Below are 20,938 nucleotides of genomic sequence, written 5' to 3' on the forward strand. Positions count from 1 at the left end.
ATGAGAAATTAATGGAGAGTTAAAAGGAAACGACTGTAGAATGTTCAGAATTCAACAATATTCTATAAGTTAAATTCTTTATTATAAATATAGTTTAATTTAATACATTTGTCATTAACAAATAGACCTAGGAATGTTCACAAATTCTTTTGGAGTAACAAAACTAAAAATAACATTGAGTAACATAAAATAAAGAATGCACACATATTAACAAAATTCAAGAGAATAATCAGGGGACACAAAGTAATGCTCGAAAATATTATTGCAATTTCATCCAATTTTAAATGAAGGGGCCCTGAAAGACAGGTTTGGCAATTCATACTTACAGTACTTTAATTAAAACCTATTTAAATTACTTATTTACATTGACAAAACTGCACATAGAGTCGTAGCTATGTTCCTCCCTCACTTTAAAATTGATAATTTCCACTGAAAATAAATAAATATCGTTTTCAATCCATATCAAATTATAAACTTCATATTTGGTTTTATGGATCACTTATTTTATCAACACAAAGGAGTAATTTGAATTAGATGATTTCAAAAATATAACAGTCAATAATTTAATTTTTTGAATATAACACTCAAGGCGATATTCTTATTTATAATTTTTTAAACAATCATGTCCAGCTGATTCTAAAGCATGTAAAAAACTCTCAGTTCAGGCCCTAAAAGAAATTTTGAAATGGTCACTTTACCAGAATGTTTTTCGAGCATTCGTTCTGTTGTTGAATTATATATTGTTTTATTTCTACTCATCCTTTTTACTGGACTTGTGTACAATATTCCTAACTTAATTGCCATCAATGAAATCATAATTTAGTTCTTTGAATTATTCGGGAATTGAAATACTAGTTCTTAATTTTGATACAACATAAGAAAACTTCGATATTGAGAAAAATTAGTAATAATTGGAAAGGTTGAAATATGTTCCAGCCTTACTGAATAAACTCTTGAAATCACTTTTGAATCTTTCGGAAGAATGAACAAAAAGGGATGAATAATGAAAAACACTAAGAATCCACATGAAAGCATTTTCATTCCAGAAACAAAAATCTCTCTTCATAGAAACCAACAAGAAAAATTATAAAACGAATACTTCTTGAATAACAAACAATGAATCAATAAAGTTTTAGTACAAATCAGGGATATTTGGAATGTTGAGTAATTGAAATTATAAAACATACTTGTGCTCATTAGTTACTCCTTTTATTATTATACTAATTTATTATGCCGACTTTGTTCTATGAATTTTCCTCAAGTCTCGACTCTTGCATCTATTACGTATGTTGTTAACTAGTACGGTAGGCATAATTGTTGCAACAATCATTTCACTGATCCTAATTTCCTTGAAAATTCTGGCTACTAATTAATGAGGAGGATATCGAAAGAACTCATAATCGATAAAATGAAAGAATTGCTCTGAACAACACTTGGGGGACCATGAAAATCGTAGCAACCCAAAGTAATGATATGAAAATTGTAATATAATTTTATGACAATTTTGGTACTGGGTTGGCCCTATAAGCCTTACTTCAAGTGTTGTGAACTTAAGTACTGAAATCGATTAATCTGTTTAGTGAAATTTCACATATTGCAACATTAAAAATCTTTCCCCCTTAGTTCCCATAAATTTACTACAGCTATGAGAAATTGAGAAAGAAATACTGAAAATATTTTCAATGAATAATACTGAAGGTATTCATAATAGAGCAATTCGAAAGATGATGAACTAGATATTGTTTTAACCGACACGAATATGATTTCAATGAAAGCAATTCAATTACCGGCATAAATCAAATATATGCAACAATAGATAAACATTGAAAAACAAGACTTGCATCGGATCAAAATCCGAATTGCCAAAAGTTGGGGAACAACAGAGCTGACCGAGAACAATTTGAATATTTTACATTTACGAGAAAATTTACAGTAAGAGGTACTAAAAGATTAGAAATGTAGCAATTGCTATACAAGTACTTCCAATTGTCCAATTCTCCTTTTACCAACCTGAATTTGTACTATAGTGCAACCACTCGATAGCCAAGACTATTTAACAAAACAACTAACAACTTGAAACTAAATATCTTGCTATACACGTGTGCACTATCTTTTCTTGTTAAGGAAGGCCTTTTTGTGCAGAGCTGGAGTATGCGACTGGGAGGAAGGTCGTTTTCTGTTACCTTCCTGCGACCCATTGCAACACGAGCACATTTTTTTCACGCTACGTCTTGCACCCCTACCGCTAGGGGAATCCAGGTCATCCTCGTAATGTAACTCTTCGCAACTTTCTTCTTCTCTAGCTAAATCAGTTTTTGATATGGAAACGCGCACAAACTTGAACTCTTCATCTTCGTCACAACTGGAACTTTTGATCACAAACGATTTGGGGCCGTGCGAAATTTTTCCCAATTCACTACACATCGTATCCTCGGAACTGGACACCTCCTCCCCAGCCGTCCAAGTCTCCACCTGTTTGTGTCGCTCCGTTTTCTTCCTATTGCTATATTTGAATTTGTATTTGTTCGTGTGCGTTGGGTTGTCGTTGAATTCCGGTGATATAGGGGAGTTCAATGTGACATCGGACATGGAGGCGCAGTTCTGTAGAAGGGTGGTATCTTCGCAAGATGATCCTGACTCGTTACTTGTGCTGCTCTGGCCGTTCGTTATTTGTCTAGATTGTTCATACTGCAGCTCGCATTCGGTTTGATATTGCACAGAATCGAATAAAAAATCAGTTCTCAGGGAACTTGAATTGTCGTCGTCACTGAATAAGGTTATCGTTTTATCCTTCATGTCTTGATGAAGGACCTTTTTGCCGAGATCTTGAGCGGTCTGGTCGAACGAAGGTGAATGATTGGAGTCGAACAAGAGATCAGCCTCGGGGAAGAGGTCACTGGTACTGGGTTCGTCCACGCCCAAATCTTCACATTCTTCAGACAGAGATTTCTGCAAACGGAGCTCTCGATCTATAGCGGCTTGCTTACGCTGAAGACTCAACTGATGAAGTTCCTTCTCACCCCTTATATTCGTTGAAATTTTTTTTATTTTGTTGGGAAAATAAACGGGCGCTGCTTGGAAGGTTTTTGCTTCTTCCTTCTGCTGGAAAGAACACGAAGTCAGAAAACATTTCATCAAATAAAAATTAAAGCACAAGAATTTGAAAATATTGAATTGATGTGACTGATACATGATGAAAATCCACAATTCAAATAGAAACTGAATTACATGATTTTCACTAGGATGAACCAACCACCACACATGTTTCGCTATCAATATGACCTCTTCAGATGGACGACGTAACTTGGTTCTACAAACGAGGATATGAAAGAAGCAATTAACTTGTAAACTGGTGTATTCTTAAAAATAAATACTTCCAAGTTCCTGTTATTCTTTCATTGAAGCAATTAACTCTACTTTCTACTGATCTAGAGGTGGAAATTAGAGATTCTAGCCACTATAGAAGTAGTGGAAATAGGATGGATAAATATTGAATTATGTTATGATTAGGACTGTTGTAACTCTGTAAACTGAAATCATGTTCCTCTTCAAAAAGTGACTGTTTTTGGCTCTGTTTCTGTTTGTATTCCGCATAATTGAATAAATAAATAAAGGGAAATGAAGGAATGATTTTGTATATGAACTTATGTATAAAGTAAGGTTAATTAATATATTGAATATACTAAAATAAACTGCCCCACAAGAGTTAGGGATATCGCATTCAATCGTTTTTAGAAGTATGGAATCTTCGAGAAAATTGCTGTAAAATCATTTAAAACTCAATAACAACTTGAATCGATCCAATTTAATTCAGTATGAGACATTTCTTCAATCTGGTCGCCTTTTTTCTGAACTTTGGTTCTTTGCATATGCTTCATGAATCTTCTTATTTTGAAATGAGGTCAGTTTATTAACGGCTTCGATTTGAAAAGAGTTTTCTGAAAATGCCAAGACGTAAAATAACAAACGCTGAGGCTAATAGGGCTATAGGAATGCTACAGGGTGGCCCAACTCAGGTTGTTGTAGCGAAAAGGCTCCAAGTCAGCCAAAGTGTGATATCTCGACTTTGGAATAGGTTCAGGGAGAAAGGTTCCGTGTTGGAAAGAACAAGGCTTGGTGGGCGACGAAAAACACCTGCTCAGGATCGATTCATCACAGTTTCGGCGAGAAGAAACCCTACATCTACGTGTAGAATGCTACGGAATACTCTTCAATATGCAGATGTTTCCATCGAAACCATCAGACGACGTTTGAGAGAGGTGAATCTAGGTTCTAGACGTCCATTAAGAGTAGTTCTATTAACACGTGACCATAAGCGTCAAAGACTGGAATGGGCAAGGCAACATATCAATTGGAACGATTAATGGCGTAGTGTCCTTTTCACCGATGAATCCAGATATGGACGATTTTCAGATTCTCGAAGAATAAGGATATGAACAATCCCACGCATACCCCGTAATCGTCGCTATGTCCAAGAAGTCCATCCATTCCAAGGGCGTAGTGTTATGGTATGGGCCGGGATATGTTTCAACGGACGCACAGACCTACACATTTGTCCTGGGAATATGACCGCCTTACACTATAGGGAGCATGTCATTGACAATGTTGTGCCAAATTTTCACGCTGCTATTGGTGAAACTTTTCAATTTCTAGACGATAACGCTAGACCGCACCGTGCAGCCATAGTTGAGAATGCGCGCGAGGAGCTTGGTATTCCACATTTACCAATACCTCCACACTCACCAGATTTGAATTGCATAGAACATGCATGGGATATGCTCCAAAGAAGATTAGATTATCATCGATCCACCACCCCAGAATCCTTAAATGATCTGAGAGAGCTTCTGCCCCGTTTATGGAACCAAATTCCTCAAGAAATGTTCAACAACCTCGTGTGTAGTATGCAAAGAAGATGTCAAGCTGTTATTGATGCCCGTGGAGGCCATAAATTGTATTGATAGTCTTAAAATGCTTGAATTCTCTGGGAATAAAATTTCTTTCGATTTTTCTTAACCACTCTGCATACGCTGCAGACCTATAGGCTTAAATTAATTTGCAACTTGAAATCATATTAATATGAATTTTCATCACAAAGATGTCATTTTAACTATATTTTTTTGCAATTTAAGTCAGTATCCCTAACTCATGTGGAGCAGTTTCACTCCTCCCAGCAAAAATCATGTAATCCAGTTCATAGTTTATACATTCGAAAACAAAAAAACTTCCAATAACAAACGATAACAGCACGAGCTTCAACCGGTTACAAAAAATTTTGAATTCAAGTTTGAGATGCCTACCTTTTCCCCATTGTGCATAAATCCCCCTTTCAAATTCATTTCACTGTTCACTGGGGTGACTTCTGAAGGTTTCCTGTACCTCGGGGGTGTCTGGGACAACATAGGACCATTCGAACTGCATGTCGTTACTAATACAGACTGCACCCGTTTGACTGTCTTGGAAGCATCATCTGGAAAAATCGACAAAGGAAATTAGTGAACAATCCACAGACTTTAAACGTTCATTTACCTTTATTCTTATCTGGAGATATATTAAGGGTTATAATACTAGGTTGCGAATTGGTATGACCACCTTCCGAATCGTTTCTTGCATGGGAAGTCTGGGAAATGACCGGGGTAGCTATTGGTGTTGCGATTGTTGACTTCTGATAGGTGTACACCTTACTATTCGACTGAACGCCGTTATCGTCGAACTTAATACTGTTTGGAGTTTGTACATTGATGCTGCCGTCGCTCTGCTGACTCGTCTCAGTGGCATTAACGCCGTCGTTACGCGGCTGCGCGATCGCCAGTAGCAATTCAGTGTTCACCCTGTTCTCCGAATCGTCCATCTTCTTCAGAGTCAAGGGTTGGCCGAGGGTGACGGCCGTTAAATTATGCGTGTTTTGGGGGAGGATCACCTGGGATTGACCGCTTACTCCAGCTAGGTTTTGGGAAGATATGCCTGATATGGGCTGTAGCGTCGAGTATTTAACAGTTGGCACGCCCGGTTTTCGATTTTGATTCAGGAAACTCTGAAAGAGCAACATGTTGGGACCAGACCTGGCAGGGACGGTAGCCAGGATTTTACTCCCTCCAGATACCACCGCTATCTGTTGGCCGCCCTTCACCATTGACACGGGCATTATGTAATTCCCAGGCACCAGAACGGCCGTGTTTTGAAGCTTCAGCGCTTCCCCGACGCTGGAATCGGCTATGATCAGATTCCTCGTGGGTGGATTAGCGTTGGTATCGCTGGGAAGCAACGGTCTCGCCCCGGAACTGCTGTCGTTCGACTCGGTCGTCTGGTTCTGCGGCGTGTCGTCGTCCTTGACCGACAACTGGACCACGCCGCACGAGCTGTCCTCGCTGCCAATCGTCCGCTGGTCCTCCAGGTCGGATTCGGAGATGGCGCTTCCGGAAGTGCTGGGTTTCTTTGAGCTCGAGCTCTTTTTTCTCTTGGAGTTGTGGTTAGGGTTCGTGGGCGGGTTGGAACGCCTCCTCGGCGCAGGCTTGTTGTTCAGGTCGGGCGAGTTGCGCAGCTGCTCGGCGTACTCGGCCAGGATGTCGAATATGCGCTGGGTGGTGTGCTCGTCCTCTTGGGGTTTCTGTTGCGGTTTCGGTATCGGCGATGCTTTCGACGCGTGAGTTGTTGGCGTGTTTTTCAGACTTTTACCTGAGGAAGAAAACATAATTTATATGTTGAGATACAGCTGAGAGTCTACTTATTTCAGATATCTAACACATGACACTTGTGATGGTCACTAGAAACCATTATTTAATAGATGTATGAGATGTTAACGACGAAGATAGCTGAGGAACAAATATAGCGAAATCACCACTGCTGAAGCCACTCTAGGAACAAATCAAGCCGCCTTAAGGAGGGGGAGGGTAATATCTCCCATTCTATGGAGCCTTGTAGTCTATGATATGCTCCACAGGCTTACAGAGATTGATTTTGAACTTATAGGCTATGCTGACGAGAATTCGAGAGTACCACATTCCTCAAAATTATTGAGCAAATAGCTTGAACACGCGGCTTCGCTAACGCAATATTTCATAGTGAAACGCTTGCTAGAATATCATTAGGATAACTCAAGAAAGAAAACGAGCAGAAAATCAACAACGAAAAGGAATGAAAATCAATAAGCAGCATCAAAAAATTATGAAGCATGCAACGAAAACTCACACGATGAAGAAAACTGAAAACAAACTCGAATAACAGAAAGATTGGCACAACCTTCATTAAAAAAACTCACTTGTCCCTCTACATCAGTGGTTCCCAACTAGTGGTCCGTGGACCACCAGTGGTCCATAGAACTTAATTCGAAGTCCGCGAATGATTTACAGTTTTTTATTTAAAATTTAACCGCTGCTCTCAGACCAAACTGTTTAATAGATGGCGTTAGTGAATAGAATCAGTAGTATAGTCAATACTAACTTGATGAAAAATTTGAGAACGTCGCAAATATATTCATTTTTGAAGATAACCTTCGAGCTTTTATTTGCAAACTTCAATTGTGATTACTCGTAAAAATTTCCAAAAAGATGGAATCAATTAAATAATCGTCAAGACCGAACTGCTGCATCGAGCACCATAAAATTTTCAGATTTATTACTAGAAGAGTTGCTCTTTCAGAATATGTATCACATTTCCATCTACGGTTATTGTTATTGAGATAATCCACTCGTAAGGTGACTATCGAAAAATTTCCAAAAAGATCTTATCACTTAACTAATCGTCAAGACCCAGCGGCTGCATCGAGCTCCATAAAGTGTTCAGATTTATTACAGGTGGTCCCTGCTAACAAAAATAATTTAAAAGAGTTCCCCGGATAAGAAAATGTTTGGAAACCCTGCTCTACATGAATACTATGGTTTGCAAATTTTTATTGATTCCTTGAAGTAGTTACAGGAGGTAACAATTTGAAAACTTACCAGGCCAATTATGTCTCGACAAGGATGTTTTCAAAGAAAAAGCCGGAACAGGTCAATTTTTAAAGGAAAAGGGACATATTTTGAGCGAAATTGTAAGCCGAAATCTCCTCAAACCTAGGTGTAGGGGCTATCACCCCTAAATTCTTCATAGGGAATAGAGGGTGAGCTAAACCTCAATTGGAAGACAAAATGTCCCTCTACATAATACTATTGTCTTCCAATTGAGGTATAGCTCACCCTCTATTACCTATTAAGAGTTTAGGGGGTGACAACTCTTACATCTAAGATTGAGGAGATTTTGGCTTACAATTCTGCTTGAAACATGTCCCCCTCCGAATAAAACATCCTTGTCTTGGCAAGTTTTCAAATTGTCAAGGAATCAATAAAAATTTGCAAACCATAGTATTCATGTAGAGGGTCAAGTGACCTTTCAATTGAGTTATAGCTCACCCCCTATTCCCTATTGAGATAAGGGTTGAGGAGATTTCGGCTTACAACTCTGCTCAAAATATGTTCCCCTACGAATGGAAATTGATCTGTTCCGGCATTTTCTCTAAAATCATCCTTGTAGTGACATAATTGGACTGGCAAGTTTTCAAATTGTCACGCTGTATAGGGGTCCCAAGTAAATATTTGGAAATAACCCTAGATAACAGGCTTCTGTTGAATAAGTATAGTGAGATCGCTTCTAGTTGGGTGGTAAAATTTGGGCATGCAATACAAAAATTCTGCGATGGATGATTGTGAAGCAATAGTCTGGCATGCCAAGGCAAGACAGAACAGTAAGAGGAAAGATCTCGATAGAATACAAAGGCCAGCTTATGTTTACATCGCTGAGGCTATGAGAACGAGCCCAACCAGGACACTGGAGATTATCATAGATCTCACACCTCTTTATCTAGTGGGAGTCTTGCCAGTGACGAGATGACAGCATCGAGAAAACATTCACTAAGATTGGGAAAAGAAACCCTTCTCAAATCCTCACAAGAAATACCATTAAATGGTATACAGATGGTTTTAAAACCACGACAAGGACAAATAATGCTCACTATTGCTAGGCCGATGTCTGTCTTTCAGGCACAAATACTGACAATCAAAAATGTTATGAGGGAACAATAAATCTAAAGTTGCAGCGCAATGCAAACCCCCTTAAAACCCACAATCTACTCCAATATATTCAGAATTGGCCCACTTACCCTTCGAAGAACTTTTTGAAGACACTTTTGGTAACGTTGGTGTGGAAGCCGGGGTAACACAAGGGCTGGAACTTCCTTGACTGGTCACACTCAATGCAGGAGAAGCAGCCGGTTGAAGATTACAATAACTACTAACAACGACCACTGGCGACAGCTGCGTGAACTTCTGACCCTGATTAAGATATGTAACGCTGATACCTTGCGACGAATTTTCCGGTTCACTCTGTATAGGGGACTCCGCCGGCGCCGTTCCCGTGTTGCTCCTCTCCTTGATCTGCTTATAGACCATGTCGAATTCTCTAAGCTGTTCTAAGGTGGTCGAGCTGAGGTTTGCCTGAGTGTTCGTACTTGTGCGGATCACATTCGTTGGGATCTGTATGACGGGCTTCACTATCCGTGCGTTCTGCACAAGGGCCGGTCTAGTTACCGTCACCCTGTCAGCGTTCTCATTGTTACCCTCGCTCTCCCCTTGGACATCGGTAGATTTTTTACTCTGTAAGGCGGCGGTTAGAAGGGCACTCATTTTACTGTGAATAACCGTGTCCTTAACCAACGATATCTGATCAGGATTCGATGTGGCAATCCTGAAAACTTGACGTCCGGGTGGGATTAAATTGATGGTCTGACCCACCGGTACCTGACGGGTGTAAATGACGCTTCCTTGAATGGGCTGTATATTGACGGTGGGATTTTTGGCAGCCGTCGTTTTCTTATGTGTATCTACAGCGTTGGAATTGTCTCCTGTACTCGAAGCTTCCGACGATTCAGAGCTGTTAGGTTGGTAAACTGGTTTGCCGAAAGCTTGCTGGAACTTTGGCAGAGTGGCCGATTTACATATGAACTGAAGAATGGCTCCTGGGGTTGAAGTTGGTACTGTTGCGCTCTTAACGGTGGTCTGTGCATTTTTTAACGTTGTCGTTGCATTGACCACATTCGACTGCTCAGAAGATGCCTCTGATATTGATGTGTTGGTCACCTGAATAGATTACTCAATAAATATCTAGATTTTCTCAATAATATGGTGAGAAGCATGCAGGGAAGTAGCTATTGATGCATACTTTGTATTAAGAATGGATAGAACTACAATTTAAATAATTTCAGAACTTTGGTGTACTCTAAAATGCTTATACTTTTTCAAATATTGTATTTTTGTTACTGTAAACACATAATTTCTCTGAAGTTTATTACTGGAACTCAATAAACTCTACATACAGGCTGAGTCTTTGACTCGTACAAATATTTTAACCATTTTTTCCGAATCGGCTCGGTTTAATCTTTTAAACCTAGCCGATTGCCTGTATCTTTACAGGCAGTCGAAAAACCATACAAAAATGTTATTTTTAGTTCTATCTCACAAAGGGTTTTATCGAATGAAATGAATTTCAGAATATATTTTTCATTCATTTGATTAATCTTTTTCGAACACAAGATATCACCCACGTCTTCCAGTTTTCTAATTATGACCATTACGTACCATAAAAATACCAAAATTCAAAGAACCCAACTATTGAAACTAAGTTGGACGCTATCTATTGAATATATGAACGTTTTGTGAAATAAAAGTATTCATATTTTCTCCTATAATGCGCAGTTTTTGAGTAATTTGATGTTCAAAAATTAAAAAGTATCTGTGAAATTTGAAAAACTGGGTACTTTGGCTGAATACAACTATGTTTTAAATATCCACAGATGCATAGTATCATAGATTTAGCTAGTTATTCTGAAGGTAATTTTGTTTTTTCAGGAATGGCACAGCTCATTATGAAAACTTTAAATGGCTATATCTTCTTGTCAGGGCCAAATAGGAAAAAATGGTAGAGGGAAAAAGTGTTTCTTTTGACCTCAAGATTCTACTGTTAAAATATTTGTACGACTCAAAGATTCACACTGTATACATATTTCAAAAGGAAATTATGGCTATCTTTCGACAAGCAATGTATATTGACTAAGAAAAAACCTCTGTTCTCTAATTCCTAACAACAAATTAATTTTCTTTACATATGACATGCACAAACTCATTGAAATCAAGTAAATTTTTGACTGCATACCTGGTCATTGGTTTGGGCAGAACTGGTAATCATTTTCGAAACAGCCTGGTTGGAAGGCCTGATAATTTGGTGGGACACTATGTTGATCAAAGGTGTGGGCCTCGTTTTCACGCAGTTACTGCTCTGACCCGGCCTAATTACTTGCTGAGATAAGATGTTGATCAACGTAGAGGGCTGTGAGGTGGATGGTTTAACCGAACTGCTGACAGATGTCACCGTGGAAGTAACCATGGTTTCGGAGTTATCAATTTGCTCCGTCTGCGGTTTTTCTACCCTAGGTTGGCCTATCCTCTGTATATGGGGAGTGATTTGCGTACTTGTCTGAGCGTTTACAACTGGAACTGACGAGTTGGGTCGTCCGCCAGCTATCTGAACCACGTTGACCACCATGTTTGTGTTGGCAGGTCTCATTAACTCTGTATCGTGTAAACCTGGCACATTTGCCAACACAGATCTGACATAATTATTATTTATGACAGATAAACGTTCGAGAAGAACTTTCGGACTCTTCATCTGAACATCCTTCTCCACCTGTGAAGAAACTTCAACCAGCTCCGTTTTGGGATTTTCTTCACTTTCGGTTTGATTTGTTTCAATTTTATCGTCTTCCTCTTCAGCATCGTCGGTTTTCGAATAGCGCTTACATAATTCATCAGGCAATCGGTTGAGTATAACTCTAATATCTCTTATTGCGATATCTTTCTTTGGTTTAATTTTGCTATCTAAATCTAAACCAGTCTTGTCTAAAGTGTTACCAGTCTTTAATTTCCTATTCTTCTTTGAAGAACATCCTCTTTTAGATTTTTTTCCTCGTTTCGGAGGCAAGTCATTTAAATTATTATTATTATTACATTTCTTGAGATAATAATCGATATTTTTAAAAACTCCCTTAATTGTATCGTACAGTAAATTATTTCTAGATAATTCTATATAACACCTATTATACTGATCGTCTGAATCTAGTTCAACTTGACTATCAGATCCTGTATCTGGACAAGATTCATATTTTGGTTCCTTCTTCAAATAACACCTATTTTTCTTAAACTCCGCCTCCTTGAATTTGAGTTCCCTCGAACACAACTTGTTATTTTTATAATCTCGGTGGGAGGTATCTGGATCATATTCACTATTTGCATCTTTTTGGATGAACCTATTCTCTTTGTTCATGGAACGTTTCATTCTCTCATAGGAATCTATTTTATTTAAAACATTATGGAGAATTGGGTTTGTCGAAGAGAAGCAATCATACTCGGAGTCGGAATTAATCAGGGTATCAGCATAACTGTCATTCGTATCATCTATAGATATGATAGACCCATCGTCTTTGTCCAATAAAAAATTCAATTTAAGCTCCTCAATAATATTTTTCGGTTTCTCTCGCATTTTCGACTTTTTACCATAACTTTTAACATTAGAAGTATCCCGTTTAGTTTCTTCAACTTCTATTATTTGCACTTGCACATACTGACTAGGGGTTTCGACTTTTGGTTCGTCCAATTCCAAATCTTGGAACAAATTAGGAACTTCATACAATGGAGGCTCTTTACTGCATTTATCATCAGGAACATCTTGAAAATTTAACTCGGGATTTTCTAAAACCTTTTCTTCTTCAATTTTCAAATCTTTCGCCTGCAGCGTTTCTTCCAGAGCATCCCTAACCGCGATTTCATCAGTAATTTTGTCTATGTTAGGGGGTGTGTTTTGTTCCTCCGGTTCCATTCTGTCCATATTTGAAATTTGTAAATTGGCAGTCGCATCTTCCTCGATGAGTGCAGATTCTAGGCTGGGAGACTCCACCACAGGCTTGCTGGATATCGGACAGGAATGGTTTGAAGAACTGCAGGCTGTTTGTTGGTTCAGCAGTGTTTCTGAACAGTTGTTGTTGGGGTTGCCAATGGTCACCTTTGTGGTCAGCTCGTTGCTGGGACAGTTGTCTATTGCCACTTGCCCCCCAACTTCCTGCAATGTGGCAACTTGTCCGTTTTTTGAATTCGTATCGTTAACGGAGGAATCGTTGAAATTGCTGAACATCGTCTGAGTTGCCGAGCATAATTCATTGGTTATCGTTGATGTCCTACTAGCGTTAGGTTTGTTCAGAGACGAGGCGAGTTTATTCGAGTGATTGGTGTAAGTTTTCAGGTGAGGTCCGAGGTATTGATTGGCGCTGATTAAATTTGATAGATTATTTGAGTGTCCCCTCTGATTCCCATGTACGGGAGATTGTTGCGGTGAATGCAGTTTGATTGGTTCAAGATTTTGACTGGAGTGCATTGATTTAACTGGAACGATGAGCTCTTTTTGTTTTGTCGCAATTGCTGGTTCTGAATTTGTGCCCTGTTGTAACAGAGAATTCAAGGTCAAAGGTATCGGATTCCGAGTTGGATTTAACGATTCGACAGGAATACTGACTGGCTCTTTCTGCTTACTGGAACCCACAGGCTCAGGGTTTGTATTCGATTGAGGAGGATGCAGCTTAATCGGAATGAAAGGTTTGTCGAAAGCATTACCATTATTTGAGAAAGGCCAGGATGACAAATCTTTCCTCACTGGATTCGCATCCATAATACTGCCAATAGGAGATGACGAAGATGATGAAGTCGATTCTTGTCTGAACGAATTTATGCCTAGAATACTGTTAACAGGAAAATGATAAGGCGACATCGATGAAGCTGAAGAAAATGTCAATTTGGAGGAACTAGGTATGGCCGAATCCAAGGATTCGTTACGCGTGATTTTTTCAGGTACATGAGTTTCCGTGTTGGGTCTAGAACGCTTCAAGTTGGGCCTGAACATCCTCAGACTTTTCAATGTGTTCGGATCTGATTTTTTTGGACCGAAAGGTAGATGTAATTCGCTGGCACTGTCGCTACTCATACTGTAAAACCTGGAATCTTGGGAACCAGTGTCCTCGCTAGCATTACTCATTCGATCGTCATCGAATTCATTATCTAAATACTGCTCGTATCCTCGTTCTATACCTGCATACTCGTCCAACGGTTCCTTCTTGATGGTAGCAAAAATGGAATAATCAATGTCTAAAAATTTCAATTCCGTCACCACATTCTTTGTGCTTTCTGGATCATGCAAATACATCAAACACAATCGGTGTAAGTCTGGCCAGTTCAACAGCCAACTGAAAACTTGATATCTAGGACTTGATAAAAGAACCACCAAGTCATCACATAATTCACGAGTTATTCCTAGCTTTTCTTCAGTTAAGGCTTCATTCAGCGCTATGTTAGTATTCAATGGCACATTCAACTGAGGTTTACACATGAACTCGCCGCATTCATTACAAACCCAGGTTACATCGTCAGTAGGAAGAGCTGGGGGATGTAATTTACATTTCCACGCTTGGCCTGTATCTAAAACTTCGAATCCTGAAAGTTTCGCCAATTCCTCAATTTTTTTCATTCTTTCTGGGGTAGGTTGCAGACTGAAAGCCGTCATTATGCACTCTCTACTGACGTTTATATCGCTTTTCAGTACTTCGGCTAAGTTTGTGAATCCATTAGCTAGCTGCTTTGTCGTTTCGGCTATTTTCTCTTTGTCGTTATCTGTTTTCTGCCTTTCCAAATGATTCATGTCCGTAGTTAATGCTCTAATATAAAGTTCTATTATGAAGGCTTTCATTTTTGATTCAAACTGCAAAGAGAAAATGTTTGCTCAAAATATGAATTTCCTACCAAAAAAAGGGTTTTACCCCTTTCAAACGAATTTCTCATTTATTCGAGTATAAGAAGAAATATGCTGCAGATTATTGGCAGCAAACTCCATCGATAAATGAATAATGAAAAAGCAAGCAATAAAAATTTTCTACATGAGAATTATGTATTGAACAAATCAGAGGTGCAGTCATGAATTTCATCTAATGCAGTAGTGTTTATTATGAGAAATAAAAAAAACGTTATGAAAAATTATTGGCGTCTCAAATGCCAAAAATTCGAATATCAGTTGGTAATAACCCATAGAGTAAGATTTTGACTTGCAGAATTCAGGTTGGTATTGATAATCAACACTGATCCATAACTCAATTAAATATAAGTCTATGAACCAACTGAAAATAATTTTTTGTCATTGTGTTCATATTCTTGGGTCAATTGAACAAATTGCGAAAATAATTGTATTGATTCTGAATGCTGATTCATTTGCTCTAAATTTGTTTATTTCTTCATTTGAAATACTTTTCTAGATTGAATTTATTCAACTAGTTCAGTGCTCGAAACTACAGAAATTATTGAGGATCTTCTGTGGCCAGATTACAATTCAGAGCAAATTAACTAACATTAAAAATTGAAAAAAATTATGTTCCAATTTGTTCTGATGAATTAAGAACATGAACAGCAGTACAAAATTCAAATTATCTTCTGCCAGTGTATAGACTTACATATAATAGGTCATTATTTTTTCTCAACACCAACCTGAATTATGCAACACAAAATCTGTGATTGAAATCACAGAAATTATTAAATATTTATTGTGACCAGATATTTAGCATCTAGACTTTCGATGCCTACCACGATGACAATAATTCTTGAATGGATTAATGGATATTATCGAAGCAAAAACTTAATCAAAAGTAGAAAATTCAAAATATCTTCAGTCAGTATATAGACCTATGAAATTCATCTATGGTTATTCTCGATACCAATCTGAATTCTGCAAATCAAAATTTTACTAAATAGGATATTACCAACATAATTTCGGTTTTCCGAAACTGCCTTAGAAGTCAATAACTCTTAGAAGGAGTATAACAATTTTTGACATTTTACATATTTCATTGTTTGCCTTGTCAATCAAAACAATACCAACATTCAGTCTTATTACATTAACTACAGCAATTTTTTATTATTATTATTGATCATGAGTGATCAATCCACTGTGTAATTTAAAATGACATAAGACAAACAGACAAATTTGATAATAAATTCAACTGTACTCACCTGTTCTTGGAAAACTTCACAGAACACATAAATATGTGCCGCTGTCTCCGCTAACCTTATTATACTTCTCACAGAGTGAATGACGTCTTGCAGAAATGAATCAGTGTTATTTAAGTTCACATAAGCCGTCAGTAATTCCTTCAGAATACCCCTTACTTCATCTAAAGGTTTCAATATGGTGCTTGATATATAAACTTGAGAGGCAAGAATGGCTATGCGATGACAATGCTTCCAGACTTTGGAGATTTGCACCCTTTTTTTAGAGAAGCGTTTCACAAGATTCAGTCCTTCTTCTGCACTCAAACCTTTGAGCTGTAACAAAAAGAAATTTATCTCAGATCGAATTAAATTCTAATAATCAATTTATTGAATGATTTTCGACTTACCATATCCAAAAGCGAATCATTTTCTTTGAATTTGTATAATAGGGCCACATAAATGTCAAAAATGAACCAGACCTGAACCTCTGTTGCATTCAGGTTGAAACTTTCAGATTGAGAGAGCCGGTAACACTTCATGAAAGCCTTGACCAAATTCAGAGCCAAATCCTCACACTGAGATTCACAGAGTTTCTTCAAACGCACAGAAGTCAAATATGCAGTTTCCACACAGAAAAATTCAATTTCTAAAAGTGAAAGAATCATTAGTACATAAATTTATTATATAATCAGAATGAGATCACTAGATTTTAACGTTTAAACACAACAAATAAAAATGGAACTCACCTTTAGGTCCGATTTCTGCATTAGAAGTCCTGACCAGGTATTCAAGAGTGGGATCACTCCATGGGTTATTGATAACATCAACAAGTTTCTGACACCTCATAAAAAATGCATTGTTGATTTTAGTCAGTTGGTTTTGAGTAGCTTTCAATGACTTCAGAAGAGGTTCTTCATACTGATCTGAAAAACATTGGTTATTGAATTCTAATAATAGAAATTACAAAGACAAATAGCACATTGTTTAAAATAAACCCTACCTTTGAATTTCTTCCATTCCCCTGTTAAAACGATATTGAGAGTGTGGAGCTTGGCCCAGTCTATTACCTGTACTATATACTGGACCTCAGAAGCTTCAAATTTACAAAGGGATAGATTTTGCCATACTTCAACCACACTTTCTGCCTTTTTTGTGAAGGATTCATTTTTATTGTTCAAGATACATTCAAATTTCTGAAAAAAAGAAAAGTTTAGTTTTATTATTAATTTGCTTCTTCGCCAAATATTGTAATAACGAACCATTAATATTTTTTAAGCTTATTGAAGCAACAATTGCTAGCAAGATTTTAAATGGAATTAATTAATGGATACTACATACTAAAAGCTAGAGTGATTTCACCTGTTCATCTACCAATACACCATTACCACTATTCAAGCTATACTTTCCACCATGACATTCGGTAATATTTTGAAATTAGAACAGTATTAAGGTCAGCATTTGAAAAGTAATGCATATTATATAAAGCAGATAAGTTCATGCAAGGAATTTAATGATTGAAATAAACGCAAATATTTCTGAATTTACACATGAATTTCAATGAAGCTATCTTGAACGAACAACTAAACCATAATGCGAATCCATAACATATTCTCACAACAATAAAATATTTGCATGCATTTCAATTATGTGGAAGTAGGCAATTGGTAAAAGACCAATGTTTTCGACAGCAACTCCTCAGGTTTTTGTCACTCCATGAAATCACTCTGGCCCTAAAATAGAAAATATAGCAAAAATATGATAGATACGTGCTTTAAAAGGCGTAAAAATGGATTTTCCAGCGCCTACATTATTCATCTTGATGAAATTATTTAAACAAACAAGTAGTCAGGATAAATCAGAATAGAGCTGCCAGCCTTATCATATTGACATTTATCCATTTGAATCACTTGAATATGAAATATTGCTGAAGTTTCTAGCCCTCCTGAAGGAATCCAGTGAAATCCGATGATGTTTAAAAGAGTAGACGAAATCTTCTATTTTCTCAGCACTATAAGAACATGGCGGCCATGCGAAAACCAAACTAAACACTTTTTCACAATATACATGCGACAAAAAAGGAACTAATGAAATATAGGCACGAATATTGAGTTTTTCACCTTGTAGACATTTATGAAGTTTCTTTCTGGCTCATTGTTTACGTTCATACTACACACAACTTTATCATCTCCCTTCGTCGCCATATTTACACCAATAATATCTTCTTCATATGCAAACGTAGTTTGCAGTACGCATGTACACACATCGAATTATTTTAAGTGGAATATTTAAAATAATTATTAGAATTATATTCCATCAGTAGAAATTATTAATACGGTAATAACTCGTTAATAAATAGTAACATTATGAATGGAAATCTATGACTCTTTTTTCCTACAGCTTTCATTTTGTTAATTTGTTTGACGGAGCTGTCAAACTAATTTTCTTTTTCTTGGATCTTTTACTTTCCGCTGGCTGGTCGCTATCAAACGTGCGTTCAAAAAAATTCGTGTTCGCTGTCAAATAGGAAATTCAATTTTCAAGGTTGGTACTTAAGCATAATTCGGGTCCGTGACCTTCAAATTCAAATTGCGGTTTCCTTCCGAATTTGAAAAAATTCCAAGCGTTTCGAATTTTTGTGAATCTGTTGGGCATTTTTCGTAAAAGATTTTCATATAAACATCACGCTAGAAGTTAATTTCATCGAATATGAAAGCGAAAAGAAAAAGTCCGTGGTAGGCAGACTCGAAAAATATTTAAATTGCGATGCATAGGTATAGGGTGGGTCGCGTTTTTCTTGTTACTTTGTATTTTCGCGAAAAAAAAATTGGGGTAGGTGGTATTTGGAAAATATTAAGATCGCTATGCATTATATAAATACAGGGTGATCCGAGTATTATGTTTTTATGTACACCTGAAAAATATTTAGCAATTCTCCGTTATTAGAGATAAACCAAAAAAAAATTCAGATCATGATGCATTATTCGAATAAAGACCATTCGGAAAGCAAACATTAGAAAAAATTCAACAAATTATAACACATTGAAATATCATGAATTTGTATTTGTTCTGCATGAACATACAACCGGATGATTAGCATATTGATAATGTGAACAAGAACATATAGGAGTGAACAGGAAAGAATACATAACACCACCAGTTAAAAACTGTTAAGAATCTTGATGTGAAAGTACAGTGGTCAAAAGTGTAAATTTCAATCAGAATAAGTTCTATCCAGTCTTAGGTCCGTACTGTGGCAGCCCAATTTTTCACACAATGTTTGAGAATCTCAATTGTGCATTTGCCTTTGTCATAATTCCAATATCAGACTCAAGATACCTGAACACTGGTGATACTTCTTCTTTAGAATTCTACAAGAAACAAAAATTTGTTTCAATTATATTTATATAACTTTTAGGATAAGATAACATACCTTTTTAATTATCGGATGAATTTCCTTCCAACTGAATGCGAGCAGATTTGTTTTATTATTCAGGGGTGAAAAATCCACAATAATAGTTTCATCAGGCAAAACACAAATTACATCGAATATATCTATAAAATTTGAGTACACCTGTTATTCTCATATGTGATATGTTTATTTCTACTCACAGTTTGAACGCGGAAATTTATGTGCTATCTTGCTTTTGAAGAAGTTGTGAAGTTTATTCACAATTTGAGGTCCATCTTCTTTATAGTGAGCATAATAAGATGGCCAATCTCTTGGAGTAATTCCTGTGTGGAATAATAAAATAGTTAGCTGCTCTTGAGTATGAATTTATTACCTTTACCTCTCAAAATATTGTTCACTACAATACACCTAAATTCAGATGCAGGATGTATATTAAGCCATGGCCTTAGGACTATGCAGAAGGGAATACCTTTGTCAGTCTCTAAATCCCTTGTTATCCGATCTGATACGGAAAAAAAAAGAATTAAATCCTCAATGTTAGTAACTTTAAGACTATTTCCAAAACTAAACGCTTTAGCATCCTGTAATTTCCAACTGTTAAAAATAAATGATGTAATACTGCACACAACTTACTGAGGGTGATCGCCAATTATTTCTAACAAAGGCACTTTTATTCAGCTCATTTAGTCCATTCTGTATAGGCACTAAACATTCACTCGAACATTCCTGAAAAAACAACCATGAGATTAAAGAAAAACGATAATGTATCCACATCATACAACTTCCTCTGATTCTTCTCCATTGTTAGAGTTCAATAATTTATTAAGTAAATCCTTTTGTATTTCAATGATAATGCTCTTAATGGTGTCTTCTGAGAATAAATGATACCAAGAGCTGATAGAGAAGTCTTTCCAATCTTGAAATTCCTAAAAATAACATTATATAGATGCGATTCGGATGGAATTACCAGCAGAACATACCAGCATTTCGGAAGGAAATAATATTATTGGAAAAATTTGTAAATAAATACCGTATGATTTTTTGGTTTTAGGTTAGGAGATGGAGAGGTTAGAATTTTTACTCTTTAAACTTTTTGACAGCTGCAGTTCCTGTAAAAGCAGTAGTAATTAATTCAAACCCAGAGATGGCGCTTCATAATTCAAGTTCACAAACGATACGAAACGTTTATTGTTCAATCTTGTGAACTGCAGAATATCATGAAGTCAAAGTTCGATAATGTGATTTCTATTGTCATTGTATTGAACATGTATAAAAGTACTACGGAGCAGCAAAACACTATCTGGAAATTGCCCTTTTCCTTTTAGCGCATCCACCATATTGTTCTGATTCTACTAGAGAAATTTTCCTTGTTTAAGGACAATGTCTTTCAACAATGCCATTGTATATGGGATATGTTCTGCTTAGAAAA

The 20,938-nt window shown here is 37.0% G+C and overlaps 2 protein-coding genes across 5 annotated transcripts; both read right to left on the reverse strand.

Annotated features, from left to right (window-relative positions):
* Positions 1-38: 38 nt before the first annotated feature.
* On the reverse strand, positions 39-18,508 carry LOC123322135. Of its 4 annotated transcripts, none has more exons than XM_044909981.1 (10): positions 18,218-18,508; positions 17,101-17,293; positions 16,847-17,023; positions 16,508-16,746; positions 16,122-16,433; positions 11,179-14,823; positions 9,131-10,106; positions 5,527-6,672; positions 5,298-5,467; positions 39-3,099 (listed from the first exon to the last, which is right to left on the reverse strand). In XM_044909981.1, exons 1-10 carry the CDS (start codon positions 18,299-18,301, stop codon positions 2,107-2,109), a joined length of 7,935 nt encoding a protein of 2,644 aa, XP_044765916.1. In that variant the 5' UTR covers positions 18,302-18,508; the 3' UTR covers positions 39-2,106. The 4 variants fall into 4 exon arrangements, with proteins under 4 accessions (XP_044765916.1, XP_044765915.1, XP_044765917.1 ...); XM_044909980.1 differs by having other exon boundaries at positions 39-3,102; XM_044909982.1 differs by having other exon boundaries at positions 39-3,102; positions 17,871-18,508.
* Positions 18,509-19,139: 631 nt separating this feature from the next.
* LOC123321543 (cell division cycle protein 123 homolog) lies at positions 19,140-20,588 on the reverse strand. Its single transcript, XM_044909205.1, has 7 exons — positions 20,490-20,588; positions 20,289-20,435; positions 20,143-20,235; positions 19,889-20,090; positions 19,710-19,832; positions 19,531-19,652; positions 19,140-19,468 (listed from the first exon to the last, which is right to left on the reverse strand). The coding sequence occupies exons 1-7, from the start codon at positions 20,493-20,495 to the stop codon at positions 19,367-19,369; spliced, it is 795 nt and encodes a 264-aa protein (XP_044765140.1). The 5' UTR covers positions 20,496-20,588; the 3' UTR covers positions 19,140-19,366.
* Positions 20,589-20,938: the final 350 nt, after the last annotated feature.

This window comes from Coccinella septempunctata, chromosome X (genome assembly GCF_907165205.1).
Source record: "Coccinella septempunctata chromosome X, icCocSept1.1, whole genome shotgun sequence".
NCBI classification, from domain to species: Eukaryota; Metazoa; Arthropoda; class Insecta; order Coleoptera; family Coccinellidae; genus Coccinella; species Coccinella septempunctata.